Source organism: Polypterus senegalus, chromosome 6, assembly GCF_016835505.1.
Source record: "Polypterus senegalus isolate Bchr_013 chromosome 6, ASM1683550v1, whole genome shotgun sequence".
Classification (NCBI taxonomy): domain Eukaryota; kingdom Metazoa; phylum Chordata; class Cladistia; order Polypteriformes; family Polypteridae; genus Polypterus; species Polypterus senegalus.
Window position 1 is genome coordinate 116,760,875 of NC_053159.1, and position 12,991 is coordinate 116,773,865.

Sequence of the window (12,991 nt, forward strand, 5' to 3'; positions counted from 1 at the left end):
AAATATCTGTGTTAAAATGTAAGGCATAAAAGTAAAACGTCGTCTGAAAAATAAATACTCAATTAAAGTACAGATACTTCAAAATACTACTTAAGTACAGTAATGAAGTATTTGCAATTCATTACTCGCACATCTGTCTTTCACCTCTTGCACTTACCTCACCACCTCTCTGCTTCGTACCATGACAGAATAAGAACTCAAGGATGGATTAAATAAGTTTTATTTCATAATTTACATATCAAGCATCAGTTGCTCCTTCAGCTCCAAGTGGAGCAAAACAATTGCCTTCTATTTTATTCAAGGTAGTTCGGAAAAATAAAATTGTCTCTCTTTTCTGACTGCGCAGAAAAAAAAATACTTTTTACAGAATTCTTGTATGACAAGAAGCACAATGCAGCTTTGCTGACACGTTGAATGACAAGAAGCAGTTGTCTGATACAATGAGGCTCAGAGTGCTTGGCAGGCAAGGCAGGGAGGCTCCCAGGGTCTTCTGGACACCTGTCTGGATGCCCAGATTTCAGAATGCAGTACTCTTGAAACCAACCAACCTCTCCCCCACCCATTGAATTAAGCTTTTCTGAGTGAATTTTATGACAGCTCAATTTGGACAAATCCACTGCCTTGCCAGATCCCTCAGTTCAGCCGGTGGTCATTTTGTTCTTCTGGTCATTGAAACATTTAAGGTTTCTGCCTGAACAGTATTTGTTAAACACTTTCCTAATCTTATAGAACAGTACAGCTTGGATAGAGTGACCAGTCCAGTACGGTACAGCTGTGGGCAAAATAAGATGCAGGTGTGTGGCAGTCTTATCTAAACAAAAGGTGTCTCCAATGCTAAGGAAGGCAAACGTACAACTTCTAAGTACAAAGTAGATGCCTGCTTCGGAACCCCGGCCTGGTAAGGTTACTGGAATAGGTGAGGCTTCCTTTTGTGACAGTCTGCCTGAGGCCCACCAGTCTTTGACACGCAAGCATTGTAAATAACATGGGGGAGAACTGAGGAAAAGGTCTGATAGAAGCTACTAGCTGAGCGTGCAAAAACATAAGGTGCAAATTATCACTCTAAAAACAAAGAGGGCCTCATCTTCAGGTAGAAGCACAACAATGTACATCATGTAGCTTATTACATAAAGCGTTAGAAGAGAGGAAGTGCTTGGGATAGTGGCCCCATTTGGGCATGGGAGGTGGGCTCTTTGGCCAAGTATCTTCATGATGCCACAGAAGTGTTCATTGGGAAATGAGATCCTTGTCACCTTGAACACATGGTTTTCTCAGAGCAGGCCATGTCTCTGGCACTGTGCTTCCTTCAGTAGTATAAGGTAGTCAAGTTCACAATTGCGGCCATGCCGTAGTGGACTAGACTCTTTGGAATGGTCAGGAAGTACACTTTCCCAGTTGTTCAAGGCCAGTCACTGGAAAACACAGTTTAGCGTCCAGATGGTTGTCTTCCCTTGAGTCTTTCTGGCTTCATGTTGTAGTCAGTATACCTGAAAATGGAAGAAAGAAGGCATTTAGAAAATGACACTGGAGACTTGTGCTGCTTACATTGACCATTTCTTTGCAGAGGAAGGGAGTAAAAAGCACATAATTATTGTTAAATTAAGAACAAAATAGGCAACTGTACAGTTTGAACCCATGTAGACAGAACACAGCCAGGTGGGACTAGAGGCTTACTCTATAGCCTCCAGAAACAGATACTGCTGAATAAGTACAATACTATATATCATAAAGAGATGATAATCAAAGAGAGGGTAGCCTTATCATATAGAAGGGGGTGTTTGGACACATACAGTACAGGCCAAAAGTTTGGACACACCTCCTCATTCAATGTGTTTTCTTTATTTTCATGACCATTTACATTGGTAGATTCTCACTGAAGGCATCAAAACTATGAATGAACACATGTGGAGTTATGTACTTAACAAAAAAAGGTGAAATAACTGAAAACATGTTTTATATTCTAGTTTCTTCAAAATAGCCACCCTTTGCTCTGATTACTGCTTTGCACACTCTTGGCATTCTCTCGATGAGCTTCAACAGGTAGCCACCTGAAATGGTTTTCACTTCACAGGTGTGCCTTATCAGGGTTATTTAGTGGAATTTCTTGCTTTATCAATGGGGTTGGGACCAGCAGTTGTGTTGTGCAGAAGACAGGTTAGTTGGACGATCATTTATTTTTCAACAGGACAATGACCCCAAACACACCTCCAGGCTGTGTAAGGGCTATTTGACCAAGTAGTTTTGATGCCTTCAGTGAGAATCTACCAATGTAAATGGTCATGAAAATAAAGAAAACACATTGAATGAGGAGGTGTGTCCAAACTTTTGGCCTGTACTGTATAGGTTGGAAGTCAGCAAACAAAGCCTTTAAGATCAAAGATGGCTTGAGTAAACTATGTCACTTTTGCTGACACTTAGCATTTGGAAGTTATTATTTTTGGTAGAAGCATTTACCTTTTCAGACCTTCATGGAAGAGGGTGAGATGGAAAGATGATTCAGCCTGAAACAGAAGAAGAGATCATGTGAATAAGGCTGTACTCGCACAGAAACACAGTCATGCAAATATGGCTCAGTCTGTCTTAGTCAGCAGCGTGTCCACTGAAGACATCAATCATTGTGGTATCTCAGGATTCTCAAAGTGTAAATTACAAATATGTGAGTGGCAGCAGTCTTTTGTCAAGAAGAAAGTGTCCCTGGGACACGAGCATTAACTCCAGCTCGATAATAACATGAGACCTCCTGAACGGAGAAATAGCATGTGACATGTCTGTAATGATTGTTGTTATGTGCATGTTGTCCTGCTTGCCCCAGTGAGTGGCATAAATGTCTGTGTGCACTCATGTATGTTGTAGACACAAACTCTATTGGATATGTGGTTGTGGGAAAAGACCTTGTAATAAAATATAGTTGGTGTTCAGGCTCAGCCACATACAGCATGTTTTAACATGTACATGCTTTTCACGTGGCCTGAGCATATGTCTGTGTGACAAACTTGCTTTCACAGGTGGAGCAGGTCCAGTGAGTTAAGTGAGATGATATGTTTGTCTACAATATGTAGTGTATGCACATGTGGAGGCTTTGACATGTCTCTCATGTAAATGTGTAATGATTGTACTTCTGCAACATGATTGGTTTTATGCCACATTACGACAGACACATCTTCCTCTAATAGTAGGCAGCTTGGTGCTTTGTTTAAGGCTTCCCATTAGTGAGCCACTGTGTGACCCTGAGCAAGTTGCTTACCTACATGGGCTCTGTTTTTTTAAAAAGTGAAGTGAATAGCTAGATTGTGCCCAAATCATCTAAGCTTCCCTCAGATAAACGTGTCATCCAAATACACACTAATAATTAACGTGTATATCTCTCTTGAGGACATGTGACTCTGATTTTGCCTACTTATACAATTCACCAGTGGAACAGGTCTGTCATTAAGTGACTTGCATTCACTTGCATGTGTCGGTGACAGATGCACTCCTGAAATACATTAGTTGGTTCCACTGTCACTTCAGATTTCATTATGAGGGATTAAATAAGTATGTTTTCTCTATAATATGTCAGAACCTGTGTGCATATATGTATCTATTATATATTTATATCTTTGTAACACCAACAGGCATGCATATGCTCACACTGGGTGTTTAAAACAAACACATTTTAAGTGAGTACATCTGGTGTTACACCATCATTTGCGTGTCTGTACATTTTTTTTTCACCAGGGAATGTCAAAATAATTGCATTATATGACATTATTGGTGCTTATTCATTTTCTTTGTATTTGTGTTTGCATGGGCTTGCATTTATCATATTATGAGACAAAGAAGAATGCAACACACATGAATACTTGTAACACAATTATCTCTTTGTGCCTGCTGGTGTGATTTTCATCAATAAATGTAGTCACACAAATACTTCCATGTGCAATGGGTGTCGGCATGATGAGTCTTTGTACCTGTGGGTACATAGACTATACTGTGTGATGTGCATTTGTGTGGAAATCAAGGAGATTTAACCTGTATTGTATATCTAGGACACATGTTGATGTGTTTCTGCCATCATTACTGTATTTATTCACTAAGCCCCTTTGTGATTTCAGCTCAGCAAGCCACCTTCTTACTTAAATGGCACTCTGTGAATTAACAGTTGCTAACAGGACTGGGCTCTTACTTTTTTGCTTCACTGTGTGTATTAATGACTGGTCTTCCATTAGGGGACTCAATCTGTAAGAAGAAAGCAGGTAGCTTGCACTTGATAAGAACATTTTTTTCTGCCCATAGGGCAGCTAGGAATGCTGATTGCAGGATAGAGTACCTTATAAGGAGCGAGAGATGCTGGGGATCTCTTGCTTAACAGCGTCCCATCTGAAAACAGGAAAAAGTTGTTTTGAAAGGAACTGGAGGGTGGGGGTGTTGGTTGAGAGACAAACAGACTGAATGCCTTTTTATGTTTAAGGGTCACTGTTGCTTACAGAATTTTGGACAGTTACATACATGACACTGAATTCAGTAGTAAGACCCCTACACTTGCACGGTCATTACTGCTTTGTAGGAATGAAGACCAATAGACCAAGTTGACTGTCTTAGATTATTTAGTGCTTAGCTGCAGATGGCTCGAGAGTAGATAATTGTGAATGAGATGCCACAAAGTTTTGCAACCTTTACAGACTTGTATTTCTGATCCATATTTCTGACAAAATGGACACTCATTTAATACAACACTTAACAACAGTTAACCCAGTTCTCACAATAGGCCATCAATGTCTCAGTCCATACTCACTGTTTTTCTGCCTTGTCTCGGTCATCTAGGAAGAAAAGTGCTGTAGCTAGAAAGAACATTCCTCCTAATACAATGACGAAAGGGCACAGCATCAGGGCATAGCCTAGGCTGAGGAACTCCCACAATATGGAATCAGAGTTTCTTTTTCGAATGGCATCTGAGATCTGGAAAAAAAGCACATCAATCAAGTACTGACTACATATGTAGAGGGTCAGCAGCTCTTCCTGCACCCTGAGCTATGTAGGACAAGGCCAGGCCGTTTGCTTTCACAGTTTTACATTGTCTCTAGTGGTGTTGTTAGCCCTTGTTAGAGACAAATGGCCAGAACAACTAGTAATCAACCTCCACACTCCTATTGGGGCTGATTAGGTTTAACACATGACACAGACCTAGGCATCATCTTGAAAATGGCAAGGCCTTTTTGTCTTTTCTGTTCTACACTTCATTGATTTGCAAAGTGATCTGTGATAGTACTTATTGTAAAGTGTGTTATTTAGAGCAAATGCCGAATGAAGGGTAACAGTACACCTAAAATGACAAAGAGCATAGAAGGTTACATCACGAAGTTTACAAGAAGATGGTGGTGTACTTACCAGTCCGATCAGGTAGGGGCTGCCTGCATCTCCCAAGATATGTGACGTAAAGCTCTGAAGAGCCACAGCAGTGGCACGGCGAGTTGGTATCACCACATACTAGAGAAAGAGGAAAAATGTGGTTCAGAAAGTGGGGTACTGCCTGTGCAGTTAGAATTGTTTCATATGGAGTACTACTTTTAAGTACTATTGTGTAACATCCAGAATATGTCTAATGGTTATTCAGTATGTGCAAATATGCTTTGGCATGGCTTAACTACTAAGCATATGACAGAAATTCTCCAAGCTCACCAACTGGTGCCTAGGATATCGCAGAAAATAGAGTAGACTGGACCAGAGCCTCTATAAACTATTAAAAGCAGTATTGGTGGTTTGATTAGTCTTATATCTAAATTGATTGGTATTTTGCATTTGTTCTGGTAGACAAAATATCACACCATTTGTGCATTCAACTGCAGATATAATTTCCTTTAAATTTGTATTTTGGGAAAGATGAAACAATTCTAATGGTTGAACTAATGAATGCAGACATGTAGCATTGAGGAGTTAGCAAAGGCTGAACAGACTGAAACAAAGACGTCACAGAGGGCACATATGACAACTCACCATTAAAATATCTGCTGTGATTGCCCAGTTTAAAAAGAGTAGAGTCTCCCCAATAAAAATACAAATCTGTGGTAGAAACAAAGAGAGACAATAACATAAATCAGTGTAATAATGGTCATGTTATTACACCTTAAGGTAACAAAAGAGTGGGAAGTCACTGGTCTGTTACTCAGTGCTGGTACAACTACACAGAGTCATGTAAATCTCTAGGTTGATTGGGACAACATTGTGTGCACTACACTGGACAATACAAATATATATGTAAATGGCGCAGGCTAGTCAAAATTTAGGAAAATACTATCCCAGGTAGCATCTGAAACAAAATAACATTGTCATAATCTGACAGATGGACAAACATTAAAAAAATTTTTTGATTTGCTTAATCACAAAGATTTATCTTGTGCGTCACAGATAAGGAAAATGCATCAACTTATCCAGAATTTTGTTGTTAAACAAGCATTGGGATAAACTGATGGAACAAAGATAAGGAAAAGGTTTTTACAAAATAATCAGAATCATTAAAATGGACACATATGGCAAGTGAAATAACACAAATAGCACCATATGGTATGCTGTACAAAACAAAAAACATCTCTCAACCAAATTCTTCTTGGGACTCCTACTCAATACAGTGTTCCAGGTCCCTGATACTCACTAAAAATAAATAAAACAATAATAAATGTTTCTTATGTAAATCAATAGCATGGTTATCTTTATGAAAAACAAAAAATAAATAAAATAAAACTTGACAGAATTGTTTCAGTCAAAGTTCTGACACAGTGATGGTATTGTAATTAAAAAAAAATGTAATTAAAATAAACATGTTCTGCATATACAATGCCCATAGCAGTGCAGACTGTGCCACAGCAGCACATTAGCATGACTGATTAGAGAATGCAAATGACATAGACGTTCAAACTGGAGAGGATTCAGATTAGTTTGTGAGACTCACAAAATTAATCTCTGCCCATTTCACAACGATTGTCAATGAAATACTCACATAGGCACCCACAATGGAGTTTTTGGCAGCAACAAAGATGAGGCAGATAAAGATGGACGAACCCAGCATGCTTATAGCACAGACCAAAGGGTCCGCACGCTGTGTCTTGAGGCGGCATAATCGTGTAGCAGCTGCCCCAATGATCACACCGAGGAACCCAGTCACACAGGTAATGACTCCAAATATCAGACTATGAGATTGAAGAAGAGAAATATTATATTAGCCCCCTCATTAAGTGCAACCTTCTTTGACCATCCTACCTGCCAGAATAGGTTCAGAGGCAGATTTTCTATGGTGCAGCTGACGTGTAAGTGTACAATAAATATGACTTCACTTAGAAAGGTGGGATTTCTTTACAACTTTCTCAAATAATGGAGGAAAAGAAAAAATTTGAGGGTTCTGAACATTTGGAATTTCTATGCAATCCACACCCTCTTATCCTGAACGTGGCAGATGAAAAATCAGTGAAATGTGTATAAAACAAACATTATGAAACCTGTGAATTTACAACCAAGCAAGGCTGTCTCTCAGTTACATTATGTCCTATCAGCCCAATAGAAGCACTACAGATATTGTAATGGGCGAGTCTTTCTCAATCTGGTGCTCACCACTTGTCCTAAAGTGGCACTGGAGATGCTGCTATCACTTAAAGAACTGAAGGTATTAATAAGAAACTAATTTTTCAATTTAAGAAGGCTGCCTTCTATTTCTCATTTTGCCAGATTTCTACAGGAAGGTTTGGCTTGGTGTTTCCTTACTTTTTTCTAATGGATGCATTCAGATAATGCAGTGCCTTCTTACACTCCCTCAAACACACAAAATTTAGGAATAATCCCTCCTACCTGTCTTTGATGCTGCACAGCTCCTTATTGCAGGGCTTTTCTGTTTTCTGTACCACTTGGGCCCTGAAAAGATACAGAGGGATCCACATTCCAAAGGCACCGGTTGCAAATGATACTGCCGCAGATGCCAGAGATGAGAAGACATAACTGCGGCTGTGGAAGATAAAGAAATTGGTTAGTGATGGGGCGCTAGCTAGTCTTGGCTTGCAAATTAGGCATAACTTAATCTCAAAATCAATTGATTAACTGCCTATTCAGTAATTGACAGAATAGGGATCTATCATGTTTAAAGAAGTGCACGATAAAAAATCATTAACCTCACATTTAATTTCCCTGCTCCTGAGGCAAAGTCATCAACTTACTTTTTTGCAAGAGCCTTCATGTCACATGTCCAGGATGTTCTAGTCTTCAGCCTTCCACCTGGCTGGTCAGCATTACCTCTTTTTGGTTCAGGGACAAAGAGCAGAATGAGAATCCCAGCTGTCATGCCCAGCAGTGGAGAAACCTGAAAAGAAATTGAAAGTGTGACAGACTTAAATATATATAGGTAGAAGTTGCTATGAGACATCTGACTTGCCAAATGCACACATGCATACAAACATGTATGCACACACAAGTCAAAATTCTTTACTTTTACATCTCAAATTACAATGTACTAAATAAAAGTCTCAAAAAGTTTTCTTTGCAACCAGTTTACTTTACTGGTGGCCTTTATGTTGTATATTATTCAGAATTTTACTATATATTTATCGATAATGTGTTACATGAACTTGTTTAAAAAAGGGATTTGGCTAGCCATGTGGATTCTGTTTATGTTTGCACAAATGAATAATTCAGTGTTTTTGTGTGTTCACTGTTAGCTTCTCCACAATAGAATCAGAAGTTACTGCTATTTATTTTGCTGCATCACTTACTCTTTGGTTATCTTCCTGATTGTTTTAACAAGCTGAAAGTGCTGCTAGAGTCTGAGATATATTAAAAATCACAAGCATGTTGCTCTTGAGCTGGCTCTGCTGCACATGCTTTCTTCACAATTGAAAGTGTTTCTTTATGTGAAGAACGTCTGATGATTTAATATTTTTGAGTCCACTCTTGTCACTCTCCCTTAGACACAGAAATGACTTTCTATACATCTGCTACCACGTGCCTAGATTACCTCAACACTAACTCCTAAGTAATTTTCCCACACATTGCTGACACAAGCTAAACGAAATTTAATCTCTGTGCAGGCTCCACTAAGTTGTTTGATTTTTCTTCACTTCTTTTACATTATGACTATATGTAAACATGCTGAAAGATTGGTAATATGTCCACATTACATTATTTTACCCCTGAAATGGCTCCAAAGCACTGGCTTCCTGTCTATTCAGAAACTCATTTTACTAAACCACAATTTTAAAAATCCAAGGATAACTGAATGAATGAGTTGAACACCCAAGGTTCCCTGAATTTAGAGTCTAAACTGTCTCAAGCTACTCATGTTAATTGTCCATTCACCAGTAGACCTTATTTTACACTGAACATTTATCTCTATTCTTTAGCTTCAAGGTGATGATAATGTTATATAATTTCATGAATTTCCATTTTTTTCCTGCTCTGCTTGCATGTAATCATTTAATTTATTTCACTGAAAGTTTTTCTTGACAACCTGAGTTTTTTTCACCATGCCAGGAATTAAAACTTCTCTATAAGGCACCTTCCACTGAGTGATGCTGCTGCTCAACAAAAAAGAATTATCATGAATGAGCTAGCCAGTGCAGGAATACAGTGATGTTGGCTTACTATTATTAATTCAGTAAGTGAGACAAGATGTGGCGAAAAAGGTTTGTACTATGTACACGCAAAATAGAAACCAAGGAGTAGGTATGTATAGATCAAGTCAAATTGAGACGAGAAGTATAGCAGGAAATCTACCAAAAACTAAAGACCCAGAACTGAACCAAGGTTAAAAAAATTGTGAGGTTTTCAAACATTAAAAAAGCCAAGATGAATTCCTATGACTGATTGAGTTTTATACCCAGCAGGTATAAGAATTTAGAGGGCAACCAGAAGACAAGGAGTATAGTCAAAAAAAATGTATCGAGGGTCAGAACTAGGAGAACTATTAGTAATCCAAGCTAATAATCGTAAGACAAAGTCTGAAGGAGTGCAAAGAGTTTAAAAAACCCAAGATAAAACAAAGAATTCTTTTTCAAAAAGGTTTGAATGGTTTAGGAATGACACTTTATCCCGTCACGTCGTGATTTACAGTCCATGACTTCTGAGGACACGCCCACTCCAGGATTGTCCTAGAAACAATAGTGCTATCACAGTGGCAGCAATATAATGGCCCGATTCATAAATCAAAATTAAAACTATAACTATATTTCAAACATAAATTAACCCAATAAACACCCAAGGCTATAAAACCCTCCATTAGAAGCAAATGATATTCAAAACAGGAGTTCCTGACACTGAGTTACATCTTAGGAATGTTCTAGACCTTGTTATTGGCATCTGCATCTGCAAATCTGTGAATTATGTACTAGGGGTATAATATAATCTTGATGTTTACTAAATAAAGTTAAACTGAATCAGTGCAAAGAGTCTAGAATTGACTAATGCAGCTGGTTATAGCAAAATGTCAGCAAAAGCATTTGAGAGTTGTGGTGAAAAAACAAATATTAGTGAGTATGTGTGACCAAGGGCATGGACAAGAATGAAGAGTGACAATAACTCCATGATGTGCCCTGTATTACACAGTAGGACAGTGTTCACTATGAAAAGTATTTCATTTAAAAAAAGTTAACTTATTAATTCACTTAGTTGTAAGGATGCTCCTAAGTGCTTAGGTATTCTGACATTCTTTGTTGATATACTGTACTCAGTACTTTTTCTGCTTTGAATCATTTAGTGTGACTATGTAAGAATGGCTTTAGGCTGAGAGACAGCTATTTACACCTAAGCATTATTTATCATGTGTGAAAATTGTTCAGTGATGACACTACTCTGTGTCAGCACTCATTTGCAGTGGTGAGCCAGTCTGGAGGCGAGATATGTTGTCAGCACTGTTAGCTGCTTCTCTGATCATCCGCTGCAAGCTGCTGTATGCAGAGAGAACATGCTTTACATTTTTTTAAGTTAATGGAGAAGGAGAGAACAGTTGAACAGCTGAAAAGGTGTAGTTTTTTTGTAGGAGAGCATTAAGGTGTGTGATACTGTCCAACAACTACAGGTACCTGGGTTAATTTCCTGAGTCACTGTAAGCATTTTTTGTCTCAGTCTGTGTGGTGATTTTTCTTGTTGCTCTGACTTCCTCTCACATTCCAAAAATATATACATAAGGTGGGCGGCACGGTTCGCTTCCCGGGTCCTCCCTGCGTGGAGTTTGCATGTTCTCAACGTGTCTGCGTGGGTTTCCTCCGGGCTCCGGTTTCCTCCCACAATCCAAAGACATGCAGGTTAGGTGGATTGGTGATTCTAAATTGGCCCTAGTGTGTGCTTGGTGTGTGGGTGTGTTTGTGTGTGTCCTGCGGTGGGTTGGCACCCTGCCCAGGATTGGTTCCTGCCTTGTGCCCTGTGTTGGCTGGGATTGGCTCCAGCAGACCCCCGTGACCCTGTGTTCGGATTCAGCGGGTTAGACGATGGATGGATATACATAAGGTGGATTGATGACTAAAAACTCACAGTTATGAGTGTGCCCTGTGATTGACTGGAATTACATCTATTTATTACTAGCATAGGTTCCATAATTCTGTGAATCCATAAAAGTTAAATTGGGTTAGAAAAATGGACAAAACAGATAGGCAGACAGACTGACTGACTGACCAACCTATAGATAGATAGATAGTGTGGCGGACGGCCGGGGCCAATGCCTGGCCAGGACGCCTCTTCTGCATATGGTCCGGGGAACAGGCATGGGCTGCACAATACCTCCCCTGGGACACTAGATGGCAGCCCCCCTGGATGGTAGTGGTGCCTTGGATACCCGTAGGGCTCCATGGGAGATGGAGTTCTCTTTGGCACTGTTGGGGTCCAAGAGTGCCACAAGGGGGAGCTGCAGTGGCACCTGAACCTGTGTGGGCGGTTGTCTTATAAAAGGAGCCAGCAGCCACTACTGCGGGAGCCAGAGTTGGGAGGAGGGAGACGAAGTTTGACAGGAGGAGAGCTGGAGGAGAAAGAAGAAAAGAGAAAAGAATTGTGTTGTGGTGTTTGGGACTGTGTTGTTCTGCTTGTGGGAATCCCAACAAGGGGGTAAAAGAAAATAAAAGACCTGTGTGCTTTGAACCTGTGTCCTACGTTTGTGTGTGTCAGGGCTGGCCTTTACAATAGATTGATAGATCTTTATGTGCCTTCTGTGGAAGGGCAAAAATAATGGGCTATTACAGGGGAAACTAGACAGTCAAAAATGCTTATGGTATTACTAGTATGCCTCAAAATTATCAAATGGGTAATTGCTTGTGAGCTTTTGAACATCATAAAATATGATGCTGTTTCTCAGAAATTTAGATAGGACTGTGAGACAAGAGCCAAGGGAGGCACCACAGGAATGCCAAATTGTTGTGAGGAATTTAGATACTCTAATAGATTGTGAATCCACTGGGATGAGATAGGAATACTCAGTTATTATAGAGGAATTTCATATGCGTAAAGCACAACATGATGGTGCAGTCATTAGCTCCAATGTCCTGGCCCTATCACTGTGCATGTGCATTTTTTTTTTCTTTCAGATACTCTTTTTTTTCCTCCTACAAATTAAAGGCTTGTGTGTTCATTTAATTGGTGACACTCTGAACTGGCCCAGTGCACTCTACAGATAGCTTTGTCTTTTTTTGAAATACCGGATATATACACTACAGAGTTTCCTCCTGATGTGACAAAGAGAGGAAGCTTACAATGGGCCATATATATAAAAATAATACAGAATTTTGTATTATTATTGCTAGAATACTAAAAAAAAGCAATATGAATTCCATTAGGAATAATGTAAATAAGTAATAAGCATTATTGACTGGTGGCTTAATTCAAGACACAAGGTTCATTCATAGTGTTACTGTCACCAAGTGGTTCCATGATTCTTTAAAAAAATAGATTTATAAAGAATGCCATCTGTTGAATTTTTGAATGTACTCTCAGTGAAAGGTGCTACATAAGGTTAACATCAATTAAATGATAAATAAACTAAAGCAATAGACTG

The 12,991-nt window shown here is 39.3% G+C and overlaps 1 protein-coding gene across 1 annotated transcript in view; it reads right to left on the reverse strand.

Annotated features, from left to right (window-relative positions):
• Positions 1 to 204: 204 nt before the first annotated feature.
• LOC120531458 (protein spinster homolog 2-like) overlaps positions 205 to 12,991 on the reverse strand; it is a 64,291-nt gene continuing 51,504 nt past the window's right edge. Inside the window, exons 6-13 of the mRNA XM_039756891.1 lie at positions 8,178 to 8,320; positions 7,816 to 7,968; positions 6,974 to 7,163; positions 5,974 to 6,039; positions 5,368 to 5,466; positions 4,775 to 4,938; positions 2,455 to 2,501; positions 205 to 1,487 (exon numbers count right to left, since the gene is read on the reverse strand). Of these exons, the coding sequence (XP_039612825.1) occupies positions 2,459 to 2,501; positions 4,775 to 4,938; positions 5,368 to 5,466; positions 5,974 to 6,039; positions 6,974 to 7,163; positions 7,816 to 7,968; positions 8,178 to 8,320 (858 nt within the window). The 3' untranslated portion in view covers positions 205 to 1,487; positions 2,455 to 2,458. The remainder of the gene's footprint in view (positions 1,488 to 2,454; positions 2,502 to 4,774; positions 4,939 to 5,367; positions 5,467 to 5,973; positions 6,040 to 6,973; positions 7,164 to 7,815; positions 7,969 to 8,177; positions 8,321 to 12,991) is intronic.